Genomic DNA, 18267 nt, shown 5'->3' on the forward strand with positions numbered 1-18267 from the left:
GTTGGGGCGCGGAGGCACTGCTGGGGCTTGCAGCCATTAGCCCACGGGTGCTGCCCCGCCTTCCCGCCTTCTGGGCTCCATGCCGCCTGCTATTGGCTGGCGTGGGGGACCCTGTCTGACTATTGGCTGGAGGACCTCAGACGCCTTTTGCTGTTGGCTGCAGGGAGTGGCCTGGGACCCTGAGGGGCGGTGGTGGCATCATGGCGGCCAGGCTTGGGCAGGGACAGGTTAGGCCGGGGGTCTCCTGCGGGGAGGCCTCCACCTGCTGGAGCCGCTCATTCCCTGGATGACACCCCCCTGGTCTTCTGCCCTGCAGGGGCGGCTGTCCTGGCCCCACCATGGCCCCAGCAGTCTACAGGACACTCCTGGTGCTGGCCTTGTATTCTGGCAGCCTGTGCGCGGCGGGCAGCACTGCTTTCCTCTACCACGACTACTGCATTATCGGGGCCGGCCCCTCAGGCTTGCAGGCGGCGTATTTCCTCCAGCGAGCTGGACGGGATTACATTGTCTTCGAGAGGAGCCACGCTCCTGGTAGCTTCTTCGCCCTCTACCCTCGCCACCGCAAGCTCATCAGCATCAACAAGCAGTACACGGGCAAATCCAATGGAGAGTTCAACCTCCGCCATGACTGGAACTCGCTCCTCAGCCATGACCACCGGCTGCTTTTCCGACGCTACTCCCGTGACTTCTTCCCTAATGCTGACACGATGGTGCGTTACTTGGAGGACTTTGCTTCCCTGCTGAAGCTGCAGGTTCAGTACAACACAGCCATTGTCCATGTAACACTGGAGAGGGACGATCAGGCTTGGAATGGCCACTACTTCCTGCTGACCGACCAGGACAGGCAGAACTACAAATGCAGGTAATGGGCAAACCTGGTGCTAGCCACACCACTCTCCACAGACTTGATGTGTTCAAAATCACAGAATCACAGAATAAATTAGAGACCCATAAAGGTCATTTAATCTAAGCCCCCTGCCAAAAGGAGGGCCAGCAACGTCAGGTTGCTCAGAGCCTGCCTTGTTGATGCATGCCTATCTCCAAGGATGGAGGTGTCACAGCCTCTTAGAGTCTTAACCAGCGTCACGGGGGTAAAACATTTTGCAGGGATTGGCGGGGTGGGTGGGTGGAATAACTGCTCTTGGGAAGGTGTTGCCTTTCGCAAGCAATGTTATGCCTCAGACAGCTGAGGAGCTGGCAGAGCAGACAAAAACTGGCCACAATTGCCATCAACCACAGGTTTTATCCTTGATATCCTTGAGTTTGAAATTGCGTTTGTTTTATCGTTAGATAACTGCTCTCTGAAAAAAAAACAACCTCAGTCGTACTTGTTGTAGCTGCTGCTGCCTCTATTACAAATTTGAGTGTCAGTGCGGCAACACCTCACTTGCGTTAACCCACGTGTGCTTAGAAGTGTGCCCCAGCCAGCTGAAGCCCTGGGCTAGCACGAGAGAAAAGTGAAAAGTGGTGCCATTGCAGTAAGAGGGAGCCAACTATGAGAAATAACCCTCAAGGCTGCTGCTCCCTGAATTCCCCTTCCCTTATCATACTCACGCATGTATATCTCTTGCTGCTACTGAGCTACTTTCCTAAAAACCGTCTAGAAGTTACTCGTGTGAACATATGGAGTATATTTCTCACCTCTCCTGAGAACCTTAGCTCTACGACAGGAGGTCGTGCTGGCTGTCACTTGGAGGTGCACTGGCTGGCAAGCTCGGAGGGAACAGAAGGCAATGCCAGGCACCCACACACCATGAGTGAGTTACTCTCAGGAGCTGCATGAGCGAGGCTGGGATGGCAGACAGTGCTGCTAGCCTCAGCTGCCTGATGTTTCCGTCAAAATCACAAAAATTTCCCTAAGATTCAAGTTCTTACAGAGAGATGTAAAAAGATTACTACTTGTAGTGTTAACAATTAGTGGTTTTGCTAACATGTTTTTATGACTACGAGTTACATTTTAAAAATGTTGAAACCATTTTCTATCCCTCTTAAAAATTTTTGTTCTGTACTAAAAGGCAACACAAATTTTAAATCAAAGTAATTTTTTATGCAACATATAATTAACCTGTGAAATTTTAGTTTTAGATACATCGTCAGTGAGTACACGTGAATAGTACTTGCACGTTCATGAACAACAGAGGGAGATGTCTATGTACAGTTCCCATACTGACTTTTGCTGTAATATGTAATGATGTTCCTACTCGTCTTTGTTGGCCTGAGGATAGAGGAGACAGGAGCAGGTCATTAGGTGAAGCTGGAGAAAGGCTTCTTTTGAAACCATGACCTTTGCAGCTGATCCACTGTGCCTGGAGGGGGGCCCATCACAGACATCTTCCACAGCGGGAGGAGGGAGGAGTGATGAGTTGGAGTGATGGCCCCATTCTTATAATTCCTGCATTCCCTAGTGCTATCCCTGTTTTTGCAGCTCTTTGTTGGTCGCCACTGGGACGTGGGTCCCCAACGTGGTCAACTTTCCTGGCTCAGAATACGTAGAAGGTTATGAGACCGTGTCCATCAACCCAGAGGATTTTGCTGGCCAAACCGTATGATTTTGGGGCGAGGGAACTCAGCCTTTGAGACGGCAGAGAACATTCTAGGTGTCACGAATTTCATCCACATGGTGAGCCGGTCCCGCGTGCGACTCTCGTGGGCCACCCACTACGTCGGGGATCTGAGGTAGGAAATCACTCCTCTTCCTCTTTCTAATGCAGCCAGAGTACAAACACAGGAACCGCTTCTTGCCAGGCAGCAGTGGACTGGCTAGGCACGTGCTGTGGTCCTGGAGAAACATGGGGCCTTCTTTCTTTTGGTAAATAGGAAAATGTCCCATTGGAAACCGTAGTTGCTGAACACAGGAGCTTGATGAGAGCTTTTCGGGGTCTGTGTAAAATAGGAAAATGTCCCATTGGAAACCGTATCATTAAGAAGTGCTGGCTCCCAAGTTGTTCTCCATGCTTGCAATCGCAGAGGAGAGCTCAGAGGTTGACTACATTCTGCAAGGACAGCAAGGCTGTGTTACCTGTGCTGTTCCAGAGAGCTTTGAGGCTCTGGGGATAACCTTTGCACTGAAGGGGAGCATGGGATACCTGGTAAATGTGTCCCATTTCCAGCTGCTGAGACTGTACCACAGATCCCACCTCTCCTTACATTCTTCTTCCCCCTTTTTTTGTAGAGCAATTAACAATGGCCTGCTAGACACCTACCAGCTGAAATCGCTGGATGGGCTTCTGGAGGGTGACCTGGAAGATCTGGCTATCATCAAGGACAAGAAAGGGAAGCTGCACATCACACTCCGGTTCTACCTGGAGAGCAGGAACACCAGTGCAGGCATCGATGCCATCACCCTGCCACAGGACGAACTGGATAATTTTGCCACCCGAGCACCTTATGACCGTATCATCCGCTGCCTGGGCTGGAAGTTTGACTTCTCTATCTACAACAGGTGAGGGATAACCAGGATCTCGAGGGAAGCTGGTATTTAGAGTGAGAGACTATGAAGGGCCTGACTAGGGAGGAAAGCGAAGGACAGGTCCTCTCCTGGCAGTGTTGCCTGGACCTCCACATGCTCTGAGCTACCTGGTTCCACACAGTCCTTTGTTTACCCTGCAGCTACAGCCGTGTCCAGTGGGAACGTGTGTACCACTGCCTTCTGATCAACAGGCTGCAGGGCTGAGCAAATGGCAGTGTTGGGACTTGGGTGACAGAAAAAGCTTGTGCCTTTAGAACCTAACATCCTGACCTGCCAGATCACATGGAGAAGGCTAGCAATGTTTTGGGTGTTTTTTGGAATGAATGCTGTTTTTCCCCTGAGGATGCAACCTTCACTCCACCTTGATTTGTTTCCCAGTACATCCTGCAGTTGAAAATGATACTGCTAACTTCACTGTCTTCCGAATTTCACTGTCAGTGGCTCAGGCTGGAATTTGCTCTGGACAAGAGCAAATTGAGATGAGCACCCTTGTCTTCTGGAAGATCCTCATTGACTTTATACTCTTGGGAAAGTAGTAGATCCCACTGAAGGCAGTGGGGATGTGAAGCAATGTCTTGCAGTGGCTGCAGTATGATGTGTGCCTTATCAGAAACACTTTATTTTTCCACCCCTGCCCTTCCTGACAGCCTGCTCTTCTCTTCTGCACATCAGATCCCTTAGAATGATGCCAGGAAAAGGGAATAAAAAGAAGTATCCTCAGATCAAACCTAGTTACGAGTCCAGAGGCACTCGGGGGCTTTTTGTTCTCGGCACTGCTAGCCACTCTGTTGACTTCAGGAAATCTGCTGGGGGCTTTATCCATGGATTCCGGTATACAAGTGAGTACTGGGGTGTACAGGAAGGGCAGAGATGGGAATTGTTCCTCCCTTCCAAGGACCAATTCATGGCTTACTGCTGGAAAGAGATCATCCTTAGTCTTGTGCTGGCAGTAAGAACAACAGAACACAGCCAAGCTGCAACTGCATCATCTGAAGTGGAGGAGAAGTGACTTAGGGTCATATCTGAAGTTTTTGGTTGTCTGTCTTTGTTTTGTCTTGTGCCTCTCTTGCCCACTGTCTCTTATTTATGTAATACAATAGATCTCTGCCTGCCAGATGCTCTGCCTCGTGACAGGCTGTGGGTGAGAGGTCTGTGCTGTGGACTTAAAAGCCAGCAGCTTTGGGCAGTGAAGAGAATTTCCATCTTTATGTGTGTGTGCCCATCCTTATCATTAAAGGACTGCTCAGAAGCAATGAAATATCCCTGAGGACCCCCCACCCCCTCACCAACCACTTAGCATCACATCAGCTTTCAGAAGGCATCTCCACTGCAGTTACCAGCGGTTGGGGTGGGAGATCCTGAGCACGGATGAGCTGTAAAGCTTATTTATTGTGTCCTGCCAGTATCAGTGTGTGCCGCAGCACAGCGATGGTATTTCATAAAAGAGTAAGCTTGGATTTTTAAATAAGCTGTCTTTGTTTCTCTCAATGCCTTAGCTCGTGCGGTCCACCGCCTATTGGAAAACCGTCACCATGGTGTCCCCTGGCCATGCACAGTCTACCCTATTACACAGCTGACCAATTCCATCATCAAGCGGGTGAACGAGGCCTCGGGCCTCTACCAGATGTTCAGTGTCCTGGCTGACATCATACTGCTGAGAGAGTGAGTGAGTAATTATTCCCAGCACTGCACTCCATCGTTTCATTCTTTTTTCGTTACCATTGCTTCCTGTGGTGCCACCACACAAATTGCTGCCTAAGGATCTTACTGTCACATAGGCAGCCACCTCAAAACCCGTACTGCTGCTGCAACTGGTGCCACTATCCCAAATTCTGCCAGTTACTTCTCTCTCTTAAGGGGCTGAAATGGTCCAGATCTTCCCTCTAGGCTCAGGTGTAGTACCCTTTTACTGTGCCCAGGGAAAAGCTTTCCTTGAGCAGTGCTTATGTAGAGAGGAATCCCATAATCCGGGAGAATAATGGAGTCTTGTAACGCTATCTTAAGCCTTCATAAGCTCTGCATCAAGTCCAGCCCAGATCTGTAATGACCAAAAATAATTACTATCTGCTGGCTCTTTGGCCTTAGTCCTGACCAGCTGAGGGGGTGTTGGATCCCAGCTAGCTTTTCTCTGGTGGAAAAGTCCAACGGTTGTGGTTGCAATTCACAGGAATGCCACAGCATTTGAATACCTAGAAGAGTACCCAGTTGGAGTCCTGGCTGAGCTGGAAATGCAGACAGGGAGAAAGGCTCCCAATGGGCTGTTTGTCGTCATCATGGAGTATGGGAGGAATTTCTCTGGGGCTGACAAGGATGTCTTCTACTACAACCGGGCCGTGGGAGAGGCACAGCATGCCTGGCAGTCCAACTTTTTGCACCCTGTTATTTACTATTACAAACGCCTCCCAACAGGTAAGCTTTCCTGCCTCTCCCTGCTAATTATCTAATACGAGCAAAATGGAGAGGGATGAAGATATGTCACATCCAAAGGAGGGGGGACACTTGAAGGCATTGCACACCCTTCTCCTCCGCTTCCTTCCATCTGTCCCCTGGGACACCTGCCACCACTGTGTGAGCTGAAGAAAAAGCTGGGAGTTGGCAAGAAGTTTCCATTGGTCAAACCGATAACGAGGTGTCGGGGCGGGGGTGATTGTACCAGACACTTCACGTTTGAGAACAGGAACAAACAGGTGTGCTGGGAACTGCCCCATTCCCAAATAGAGGAGCATTGCTTTGCTTTGCTGGTGCCCTGCATGTATTTTGCAGACTCCTGGCAGACAAGGCTGGGCTGTTCAGTGTTAATGCCAGAAGAAAGCTGTCCTCTGTGGCTGGCTCAGGTCTGAGAGGTCACACAGTGACAGAGGCAGCCAAAGGCAAGGGTTTGAAGATGAGTGTGTGTTATATCCAGCAAACAAACATGCTCAGAATAGATTTCCTTGGGAAATGAGCATGCAGAATCTTCATCTCCAGAAACCTAGGGTCAGGGTGCAGCCTGCCTTGCATGAGAGGAAGCATGATGGGTAGCAGCATTAAAGCTTGAACGCATCTCAGCCTGTCTGGCAGTCCCTGCCCGGGGGAAACAGGACTGAAATGAGAGGAAGTACTGCGGGCAGGGACAAGGGGCAGCTGTGCAGTGTCAGGGATGTTGAGGACAGGGCTAGCAGAGGGGATTGCAAATGAAAGTAAGGTAGGGATTAAAAAGGTCAGGACAAAAGCTGGAACAGCTGTCATAGCTGCTTTCCACTCCCCAAGCTCTTTTTAATGCCATTTTGATTCTGAGAGATTCCCTTAATGTTCTCTTGGCAGAGCGTGAGATGAGACTTCGGCCCCCAGATTGGCCTCTCCCCTGCCCAGATGCTGTCCATCACATTGTGGAGGACTTTCTGACAGACTGGACAGCCCCGAACGCGCACATCCTGCCGCTGAGGCGTTTTTTGGAGAACTGCCTCAGCACTGACCTACGCAACTTCTTTGCAGGTAATTTGAGCACAGGGTCGGGGTGGCAGGAGGAGGAGATGAGAGGGACACGCGACAGGAGCAATCTCTTCTGCTAATAGTGGAGATCTCCTCCCTGTGGCAGGCCGGTGGTCTCACCGTCAGTGACACCTCTTTGGTGGTAAAAAGTGCCAGTGCTGCGTGTATGTTCCCAGATAGCCTTTGCTCTTGCTCACCACTAGAAACAGACTGTCCCAGGCACACAAGGATTTAGGGAAAGGTGTATGGGGTTTGATTCAGCCCCTTTTCTACCTGCAGCTTTTCTTCTGCCTCCATTATCTGAACATTCCTTCGTGCCATTGTGTACCAGATCTCTTTTCACATACTGATGATGGGATTGCTTTCCCATGGGAAATGGGAGTGCTGGGATATGAGAGCTGGAGAGCCTCTGCTGCCTCCCTTCCTGGTCTGAGGACTCGTCTGGGAACCTCCTTGCAGGACCCCCGCATGCTGCATAGAGGGAAGCAGTCCTGTGGTACGAAGATGATGACAGAGGGCTGCAAACTCAAATCCAGCTCCTTTTGCTCTCAGAATGCAGCCTGGAGATCCCACCCTGCATCTCCTGAGCTCTGCAGAATTGAGTCAATTATTCTGCTGCCATCCGGGGCAGGGTGCTGGGTGGGAAACTCCAGTCATCTTCCCTCACCCTCTCTGCCTTTAGGGGAGTTATTCTCTACAAGGTATCTCTGCTGAGTCTTGATTTTTGATCCTTTCCCCTGCAGAGTCCTGTTTCCTGTTTGCCTTCACCCGTCAGAAGCTGCCTCCCTCCTGTCGGCAGGGGTATGTGGAGATGCAAGGGCTCGTGGGGAGCGAGGGGCTCCGGCGCCACGCGGTAGAAGCCGGCCTGCTGGAGGATTACACTCTTGCAGACTTTTCAGGAGACAGACCCCCCGAGAGCTACGAAGAGTCACAGGATGAGCTGCTGAGAGATCATGTGATACCGGTTCGTCCGCTGCAGCATCTTGTTAATGCCAAGGATGAACTTTAACCTTTCTCGCTCCACACTGAAACCCATAGGTGCTGTTGTGACAATATTGTAACAGAGATCCACAGCAGGATTCTGCCCTTTCCTGTGCACCTTTTCCATCCCCATGCCTTCCACTGGTCATGAGTTGCCAAAGACCTGCTCAGATCTTGCTGTTACAAAGAGGACCAACGTGCTCTGAAGCATAAGAGAAGGGCCAAAATCCAGTGATGCCGAGGCTCCCGCAACTCCTTGCAGTGTTCAGAGTTGCCTGAAGATGGTGTTTGTGTTTATCTCAGAGACCAGTATCTGCAGTGACATCAAAGAAGAGCGAGTGCAGGAGGAATGCCTGGGTGACTTAAAATGTCACGTTCCTCTTCAGAGGTGACCTTTTCACACCTCGTGGCAGCCAGGTGCAGGCTCTCTGGTCCCCGGATGCCGTACGCTCCATATACTTGAAAATTTGTTTCTGTGCCGAACCCCAAAGCAAACTTCCTCCAGGCAGAAACTCCAGGCAAACTTCCTGGTATTTTTCCTGCATTTAGTTAGGGCATCCTGAGTTAGGGCAGTTGCATAGCTTGAGTGGAGAGGGGTGGTCTTTTTCTGGTTACCTTATAGGTGGGATAATTTGTCATTTCCCAGAGGGCACTGCAGGAGACTCTTCCCTCTGCAGAGGATGCGTAGCTTGCCTGGAAAGCCTGGGACACAGAGACTTACACTGAGTTCGGCTCCGCTGTCGTCACTTTTTTCTTCTCCCGCACCAAGCAGCCTGAAAGGTTAGCCCCTGTCTTTTATAAAGCATGGCAAATATTTCTCCTATTTGCACTATATCCCATTAAGAACATTTTGGGTGGACTTTGATGTTGTTAAAATGCTTGTCTTCTGTTTCTTTCATTCCCCTCTAGTCACCTTGAGATTTTGGCGGCGCTGGCCAGGAGGCTGTCTGCGCTTTCTTACTGCCTCTTATCAGCCACTGGCGTCTGTCTGTCGCCTCCCTGTGGGTCCTTCCAAGGCCCTGAGATTGCGAAGCAGGAGCAGTTTTGAGCTCCATCTTGTGATGTCCCTGTGCTTTCTAGGAAATAAGAGGAGAGGTGAGGGGGAACAGGCTTTTACCTCCTCCACACACATTTTCCAACCCCTTCGCATCTAAAAGAATATACCCCTCTGCACGTGGTGCTTCCTGGGGCAGGGGGCTGTACCTACAGGTGCCCAAAACTCTCCCAGTCCTTCGAATTCAGCTGCTGTTCCTGTCAAGCCCCCGTTCCTGTCCTGCCTCTGCTTCATCCTCGGAGCTGTTCACACGCAAGGGCATGCGATCGCCATTTCAGGCGGTGGCAATCGGCATCCTTCTGTGGGCTTTATGTCCCATCACCCCTACTCGGGGTCCCAGCCAGGAATGGCTCTTGTGGCCTCTGGTTACCTGGCCGCTACCTGCTACATCCTTGGCAACGTGGGCTTTTTATTTGGGGGCTGGGAAAGGCAAGGACCTGTGATGGAATGGGGTTGGCGGGCTGCCTACGCGCTGCCTCAAAGCGCCAGCCTCCTGGATTGTCACCCACCCACCGCTCCAGCGTGCTCCGTGCCCCTCTCCCGGGCTGGGATCCGGCAACGTTAAACCTCCCAGAGGTGGCGCTGCTGCTCGCTGCCGGGGTCGTTTCGTTTTCGATGGGGCGTTGAGGTTACGGATGGCGCGGGGGAGCAATAAGCCTCGCTGGTTCTGAGTCACCCGTAGGTAGCAGGCTACCTACGCAGGGTAGCAGGCTGCTCCCGGTGCCCTGCTCGGTCCTGCTGTGCGTGTTGATCGCAGGTCGGGGTGGGGAAGGGCGGGTGCGGGGCTGTGTCTGTCTAGCCAAGCCTAAAAACAGCCGGCGGCGCAGCCGCGCCCTTCGCCCAGCCCCGACCCAGGCCGCGGGGTTTGGGGGACGCGCTCCGCCCGCGGGCGAGTGGGGCGGGGCTCGCGCCACGTGCCGGAGGCGAGCCACGCCCCGGGATGCGCTCGCGGCTCCCATTGGAAAACGCTGGCGCCAATCAGAACCCAAGATTCGCCCCGCGTGGCACACCCCCGGCCCCCTACAGGGCAGTGGGAAGGGGCTTGATGGGCGGCCACGGCGACCAGTCAGAGATCGGTGCCTAGGACGGCGGCCAATCGGCTGGGAGGACGGCCGTTCCGGTGTTCACAGCCTTCCTGCGGCGGCGGCGAATCTAGCGTGCGGGTAGGCGGGGCGGTAAGCGGAAGTTTGGTTGGGCGTGGGTCACCTCCGGACCCGGGAAGGTGTGGGGCAGGGGTGGCCCACCCGTGGGTTTGGGGTGTCCAGTGGTTGGGGGGCATCTTCCCTATGGCGCCGGGGGAGTGGGAACCCCCTGGCTAGGGGGCCCTGCCCTGTCGGGGGCAGTTCGGGCCCCCATGGCTGGGGCCGTCCTGCCATACGGGACTGGAGGAGCAGTGGGTCTCCCGTAGCTTGGGCGGGGGTGTCCTTCCCCACAGGGTTGGGGGCTGAGGGGAGAACCTCGTGGTTGTGTGTCCCTGTCCCACTGATGGGAGCCGCTGGGATCCTGTGGCTGAAGGAGCTGTGCCCCACGGTACCAGGGCACGGGGATTCCGTGGCTGCGGGCCCTGCCCTATGGTGTGGGAAGGAATGGGATCCCTTTCGGGCCTCTGTAGGGCTGGGGGAAACGGGAACTCTGTGCCTGGGGTGGGGGGCCCTACCCCATGGCCATGGGGAGGAAGCTGGGGTCTGGAGCTGGGGGCCCCATGGTGGGTGGAACCCCATGGCTGTGGGGTTGGAGCTGCAGTGGGGTGGTAAAGGCTGGGCCTAGGGGCAGTAAACGCTCCTGTGTGATGCCCCATATGTTTCTGCCTAGGGCACCTCCTGGCTTGGGGGCTGCCCTGCCGAGGGGGCTGTGAGCGGGGCTTTGCTGCAGTGGGACTGGCCGTGGGGTGCACCCACCCCACATACCTTCTCCTCTCCCTACAGATGGCCCAGAGACTGGTGCTCCGGCAGCTGCTGTCCCTCACCCCCAGGACGCTGCCCCTGCAGGGGCAGCAGATGCTTTCTGGCCCCCTGGCACCATGTGCCCCACCGGCGCCCCATGGCAGGGCCTTTGGCACTTCAGCAGGCTGCAGGAGCACCTTCAACGTGCAGGATGGCAGCGACTTCCAGGACCGTGTGGTGAACAACCCCAAACCCGTCGTGGTGGACTTCCACGCACAGTAAGTTACCCCCATGGCTCTTGTGTCCCTCACTGCCATCACACATGCAGGTGTGTCCCTGCTGCTTACCCGATGCAGTGGCGTGCCGCATTCTCTGGGGACATGAGTATGCCCAAGGGCTTCCCGGGCTGCGGAGCTGCCAACCACCCTGCTGGGTGCCTGGTGTTAAAAGGCACTTCTGCCCCTACGGCACAATCCATAGAGGTTTCACCCGTCAGGTTCCACTGCTGTGGGTGTAGCTACACCCTGCAGGAACGTAAAACAAAAGTGCTGGGGGAAGGCGTTCCCTGGGGTGGCGTAGCTGCACCTCCCAACTGCTTGGGTGTCATCCTGACCCCAACATTGCATCATCCTGCAAAAGACACCTCAAGACTGAAAAAAACCTCTGATATCTCCCTTTTTTAGCTTTGTGGATTAAATGGCCTTTTAAAAACAATAAATTATATTAACAGCCATGGAAGAACACTGTGCTTGATATGCCCCAGCACTGTCATGTCTTTCCAGTTTTCTTACGCTGTGTGCTCTTGAGGCTGGGCTCTTGACAGCAAATGTCTTTATGTATTAATAACAGCCACATGATACCAACGGCAGCATTTGTCATCGATAAAAATGTTGTCATGCTCTTGCCAGTAAAAATATTCCTAGATGTTATCTGCTGGATTAATGATATTTATTATCTTTGTTTTCTCAAGTATTTTCATAGTCCCACAGTGCTGTCATGTGAGCCTGTTGTGGCCAATTCTGGGCAAACAGAGATGAAACAGCCCCAAAACATCTGCTCTAAATAGACCAAACTGACAAACCCAAATGAACATTAATTGGGATCATACAGGGAGGAGAGGACAAATAATTGAAAGCCTGAAACCTGGTACAGAGAGAGGCTCAGGAGGAACAAAGTTTACCAGAGCTTGGGTTTTAAAAGAAAAGGGCACTTAGAGCTTTAGCTCATGTTTTCCTTGACCTAAGTTCATGCTGTCGTAGCTGGTGCAGTTAGAGGATGCAGGGGGCATTTCCAGTGTACAGGGCCTCGCAAACTCTGCGGTTGCTGCACTTGAGTTTGGAACAGGTGGTCTCTCTTTGAACAGATGTGGTGCTTCTGCGAGTTTTGGAGCTAAAGATGAATTTCTTTAAAACCCTGCAGTGAGTGCAGAGGGGAAGTCTGTGGTCTGGTGATTGGCGTAAACCGATTTGAGAGTGGGCTGTGACGCCCACACCCGGCAGTGACACTCACTCTAGGGCAGCTTTGTGGCCAGCAAGGTCACAACTCTGCACATACGCACCAGCGAGGACGCAAAGCAAGGTAGGGATGAACGGCAGAGAAGAGGGGCAGGAGGACCACCAAGGCTGTCAGAGCAGACTTCAGTGATATCAAAAGCACTGTGAATGCCAAATGGGGACCTCTTCTTCCACTCAGGCCCTGCCCCCCCTCCCCCCCCCCCCCCCCGCACACACAAACAAAACCCACACTTTTGTGAGAGAAATGTTTTTTAAGCTGTGGTTCAGGAATGATCTTTCCAAGATGGCTCTTGAGTGGAACGGCAACAGTGGTAAAGGTACTGGCGTACTGGCAAGCCTCCCACAGCCGCTGCTGCACTTGCTGCTTCTAACACCCCTCTCCTCTTTCTCCATCAGGTGGTGTGGCCCCTGCAAGATCCTAGGCCCCAGGTTAGAGAAGATGGTGGCCAAGCAGGAGGGAAAGGTGCTGATGGCCAAAGTGGACATTGATGATCACACAGACCTTGCTATTGAGTATGAGGTAGGAGCTAGAAGAGCATGAGTACTCCTTTGCTGGTGGGGCAAAGAAGGTCCCTTCCTGGGAAGAGGTGTGCCTGCACGGCAGCAGAGTTGGTGCGGGGGGGAAGCCCAATGCATACAGGTTCCTGATCCCTCGGGTCACTCATTAGTAGGTAGATTTCACTGCTTGGCTCTCCTCTAGCTTTTCTGCTTGTGTTCAGTATCCCCACCTCTAATTCCGCAGAAATGCATCCTCAAAGCCTTGCAGGCGTTTGTCAAAGCAAGTGCTTGCCTGCCCTTGAGGAGCCCGCAGCATGCGCAGCGTTTTACTGCGTACATGGGCTGCTCAGGTGCAGGGCAGGAACGTGAAGTAATGAGCCCCGGTCTGTTCCGCTCTTGAAAGCAGTTCTTCATGCAGCCAGCATGTCTTCTTTTCCTTCCTTGTTCAGGATTTCTTGGTGGGTAATAATGTCCTGTCCTTAAGCTGCAGCACAAGCAGGCACCGTGGGTTTTGTCTGGAGAGGTGTAAGCCAGGTTGGAGAGCACAAGGGCAACAGGAGTGCATGTCCCACCCTTGACAAGTATGAACCTTGGTGCTTACACTAGTGTTATGTGTGTTCCCTGGGCTGCCTTGCTCCCAGGAAGAAGCAGAGTGACTGGAGAAGGCCACAGCCTTTATGTGATTTATCTTTTCCCTGTGTCAGTGATTAGGTAGTTTAAGAAATGTAAAAATCCCTCTGATGGCTGTGCTCACCCCCATTATCTCTCCTTGTAAACAACGACGTGGTCTACAAGTCGGGGCACCCTGCTGTTGTGTTTTACAGGGAAGAAAGTACTTAATGTTTGCTTGTGTATGATGCAGATGGAGCTGCTCCTCCTCTGCAGATGAAGTCCTGCTCCCAGGGTGGAGGCTAGCACAGGAGGCTCCTCAAGTTGCCCAGAAAAGTGTGAACCATCTCCTGAGCAAGCTGTCATTTTGTTGAGCCTGGAGGAGATGCCCTGTGCTGTTCCCATACCGTGCCAAGCCAGAAGGAGAAGGAAGTGGAAACGGCTTGTTCCCTCCCCCTCTTTCCCAAGGAGACCTTTCTGGCATGTCCACCCAGCTGGCGGCCACAAACATGATTTGAAGCTTCCACAAGCTGAGCATGAGAGCCTCTGATGTTCTCCTTGGTGGTGGTGTGCTGGCAGATACACCCCAGGCCAAGGAAGATGGCTGCTGGCTCCTGTGCAGGGCTGTGTGTTGCGAGCTCGAAGGCTGCGTAGCTTGAGAGTGCTGGTGAGAAGAAGTTGAAGAGGGTGAGGTTGTTTCAGTGGTGGTCAGAAAGTGCATAAATCCTAATAGATGCAGGCAAGGCTCTGGTAGCAACCACCCTAAGGAGAAAAGGAGAAGAGAATAGACATTATTAGCTTAACTCTTCCAAGCCTTCCAGTAGATCGAATTGGCTGGGATTACAAGAGGATAATCTGAGATGACTGGAAAATGGCAAACTGTGTGTGTGTGTGAAGAAAGATCTTTAAAAAGAGGCTGACAGTTCCTGAGTTTTGCAGGTTTGATGACACGCTGCGTGTGCTTCCCCACCCGATGATGAGTGAGCAGCTGCACAGCCTGCCATGTACACCCAGTTGTCTGCAGGGTCTGCCTGTCTTGCAGCCCTGGTGGCATAGGTGCAGGCAGGAATGAGGCTGCAGGCAAGGACGAGCTTCCAGCAATTCATTCGGGAGCGTTATATACAAATATAATGAAGTTTTTGTTTTGCAGGAGGGCCAGGGGATCGCCGCTGTGTCCTCTGCTCTCAGAGTGATGTGTATGTCTGGTCTTGACTGTTACCCCGTGGCTAAAACCCCATCCCTAGTCAGTGTCTGTGAGTAGGATAGCTGCGAATGGGTAGGGGTAAAGGAGAATTTTTTGCTTTGATCTGCATAGGTTGGGGCATCCTTTTCAAGGCAGAAGTGGTGTTCATGTGCTGAACATGTGCTTGGTTTTGCTTTGTCTTCTGGGAGGTTGCCACTTAAGGAGATGTGAGTGTAAGGGCTGATGTGAAGACACCAAGTCGAGATAAAAGAGGGACCAAAGGTAGTGTTTGTGAGAGATCAGGGAAACCAAAGGTGATATTTGAGAAGGGATCAGGAAAGATTTATTTGTTTTAAAGCCATTCCATTGTGGATCAGCTGTCTGTAGGCTGAGATGTTTTTTGTTTCGGGGGTTTTCAGTGTCCATGCCACCCCCACAACTCCTCCACTCGCTGCCAGGAAGTCTCCTTCCATCCATGTTTATTCCGCTGCCCATGCACACAGCCCCCAGCTTGCCATCCGATTGCACAATCTCCTCTTCACCAGCCTCCTTGGTGCAGGGGGGAGGCAGGGCAAGGGGGAGAGAACCCCTGGAAGAGCTGAGGAATGCCGGCGCATTCCTTCACACATGCTGCCGTCTGCCCTTGGCTCCCAGCTGTCCCGGCTTAGCACGAAGCGGGGACACGTTTCCTGCGGCTAGAAACGTCCCCGGCACCCTTCCCCGTCCGGTTATGCCCAGCACAAAAGTTCTTTCTCTGGGGATTCCTCCTTTTATCTAACACCTTTCATCTCTGGTTGTGGCCTTTCTCTGCTGCTCTAGCCTGTTCCTGACCTCTCACCCCAAAAGCAGAAAGGGAGAAGGAATACTTTTGTTTAATCTGCCGTCTTAAAATTCTTTAGATTCATCTCTTGCGTTGGCCCATTGCCTGTGCATGTGGCCACTGGGAAAGGGCAGCCCCTTCTCCAGCTGCTGGGGGTGGGCAGCTTGGGAGAGCTGCTGGTTACAGGGACAGTTGTTCATCAGCAGAGCTTGGTCCTGTGTTACGCCTCTGAAGCCTCGATGAAATCCTTCCCCCTGCTCTGTGCTGTGGCATCTGAGCTTGTATAAAAATCCCAGTTTCACATGGGAGAGAATTCCCTCAGTATCGGTGCTGCAAGGAATAGCCCAGATAGCAGAGTTTATTTATTTATCTGTGTGGTCAGCACTGATCAAAAGCAGCCTGACTTTTTCTCTATAAATGCTCTTGTGGGAGGAGGAGGGTTTGTTTATGTTCAGTGCAGATGGGACCCAAAAGAAAGAAAAAAAAAAAAAAGGGGGGGGGGGAGGCCCCATCTTTGCATTCTAGAAATTCCCATGACATTTGCTTCTCAAGCAGCAAGACTAAGTACGTGCTCTGTTAACAGGCTGCCCTTGCTGCAGCTAGCAGGAAGAAAGCTGTCAGAAGTGTCGTGTTTTCTGGGCTGAGGCAAGTTGCTCAGTGCCCCTGGTTCTCACCCAGCTCTGCAGCACCAGCCCCAGACCTGCCACCCATTCTCATGGTTTGCTCACCAGCATGAAAAGGGGAAGAGATGGAGAGATCGAGGCTGCGTGAAGCTCGTGGGTGCGCTTGGTCAGCACGCAGAGCCCTGTAACTCTGCGTTAGCTGCTCCTCTGTAGCCGCTTCGAAGAGTCGCCCGTTCCTCACGCAGGCCATAATGGCTTGATGCTTGCTGTTGCTGGTTGGGCATGCTGGTTTTTTTGAATGGAGCTGGGGCAACTCTGCTCGTTATTAACCCACTTTGCAAGCCAGAGGGAGGCTCGGTGGAGCTTTGCCCTTCTCAGGAGGGAGAGACCAGGTGAGCGCAGTGCTGATACTGTCCTTTCTTATCCCTAAAATCACAAGGGAACATGTTGGCGGCATCTTTGCCAGTGCTGGGGCCTGAGCCCTCTGGATCCGCTCCTGCTAGTCACTAGGAGGAGCTGAAGATCATGCGTTGCGGCAGCCCTGGCGCTCCCATCCCTTCAGATGAGACTGCACAAGCCCCGGAGGACAGACTGCGGGGAGCCATGCTGACTGGCCGGCTGGGACCGGGTGGGAAGGGAAGCACAAAATGTCCCTTTCATCTCAGACTCCCGATGGGAGAAAAGCCAGCCCTCTGGCAGGTTTCCCGAGGAAGGATTTGCAGATCCTCGGGGCTGGCAGCACACGCAGAAAGGCCCCGCAGGCTGGCGGGGAGGCAGCAGGCGAGATAAGAACAGGACGTGTTTTGGGGGGAGCGGGGGGCAGGCTTTGCTGAGATAAGAGTGCTGAAGCTGTAGGGTCAGAAACACGACCAGATCTCTCCACCGCTGCAGCTCTCCGAGCTGTGGTTGCTCCTTCTCTTGATCATGTCCCCGAGGTCTCTTCTGTCACCAGTCAGCTGGCAAGTCCCTGGGGAGCATTGTCATTTCCACTGCTGTTCTCTTGGATAACTCCCAGAAAACTTTGTTCTGGGCTAAAAAAGCAGCACCCAGAGCAGCACAGCTGCCTGGTGGCTCTGGTCAGAAGGACTTTTTGATCTCTTACCTCATTGTCAGGGATCCGCAATTGACAGCCACTGGTGTGTGACCAGCTAAACCACTGAAAACAGGAGCAGAAAAGGAAGGATGGGTTGGAGGGGTTCGTCATTACAGTGGTAGGATGGAGGAGGAAATCTCCCTGTGCAGTTATGGGGGGAGGCACCCTCCTCCACCTCCAGTCCTGTCTGGAGAAGAACACATGTCCAGTCTGATACCACCCTGGCCATAAAATGTCCAAAGGTCATCATGTCTGAGAGGTGTGCTGGTAAAAGGCTGGGTTTATTTGCTTCTGATAGGACAAAAGGGAAGGAGAGAGGAATTTGTACCGGAGCGGGGGGGGAAAGCTTTGCCTTCTTGTTTTTTATATTAGCTTTGGTTTTGTCTTTAAAATTTTGGGTCTTACTTATACTCAAAAAGCTGCTCAGCCTTGACTTAAGCAGTGCGATCTAAGTCAGTGCAGAGATGAGGCCACGGGAGAGGAGGAACGCGGACCTCATCTGGCCTGCGTTTTGTGAGTGGATGTGTTACCCTTGTGCAGTGTACGCTCAGCTCCCTTGTAGCTACGACTTCTGTAGAGCTCCATTTGGGGCCAGGGTGCAGCTGGGCTCTCCGCAGCCTCTGCTCACCTGCGTCTCCCTGTTTCTCTTGCCCCTAGGTGTCAGCAGTGCCAACTGTGCTGGCTATGAAGAACGGAGATGTCGTGGATAAGTTTGTGGGGATAAAGGATGAGGATCAACTGGAGGCATTCCTCAAGAAACTCATAGGAGCCTGAAGTAAAAAGGTGGCTGTACCTCTGCCTCTGGACACGTCCACGTTGTGCATTCCTTGCCTGGGAGAGCTGAAGGGCACGTGAACTGCCTGCCTTGTACAACCTGGGGTTTTCTTCTGGTTTGGGGTTTTTAGGAGATGGACAGTGTTGTAATCCTTCCCTCCCACTCCCCCTTCTCTTGAGCAGCAGTGGTTGTAAAGGGCGCTGAGGAGCAGGGCTGCATATTCTCAGAATGGGGAATGCAGCTGGAATTAGGAGCCTTGTGTTTATCAGCAAAGAGCTGACGTGCGGAGCTGCT

General features: G+C 52.7%; 2 protein-coding genes across 2 annotated transcripts; both read left to right on the plus strand.

The window, feature by feature from the left end:
• Positions 1-299: 299 nt before the first annotated feature.
• Positions 300-7949, plus strand: FOXRED2 (FAD dependent oxidoreductase domain containing 2; the record flags this gene model as incomplete). Its single annotated transcript, XM_082006685.1, is given in 9 exon segments — positions 300-862; positions 2426-2544; positions 2547-2676; positions 3173-3442; positions 4142-4308; positions 4966-5131; positions 5637-5878; positions 6773-6943; positions 7684-7949. Coding segments are annotated over 9 exon segments (2055 nt in total). The 5' UTR covers positions 300-338.
• Positions 7950-10900: 2951 nt separating this feature from the next.
• On the plus strand, positions 10901-18030 carry TXN2 (thioredoxin 2; the record flags this gene model as incomplete). Its single annotated transcript, XM_082002617.1, has 3 exons — positions 10901-11136; positions 12769-12892; positions 17856-18030. 3 exons carry the CDS (start codon positions 10901-10903, stop codon positions 17970-17972), a joined length of 477 nt encoding a protein of 158 aa, XP_081858743.1. The 3' UTR covers positions 17973-18030.
• Positions 18031-18267: the final 237 nt, after the last annotated feature.

Source organism: Phaethon aethereus (assembly GCF_964289735.1).
Source record: "Phaethon aethereus genome assembly, chromosome: 1".
Lineage (NCBI taxonomy): Eukaryota > Metazoa > Chordata > Aves > Phaethontiformes > Phaethontidae > Phaethon > Phaethon aethereus.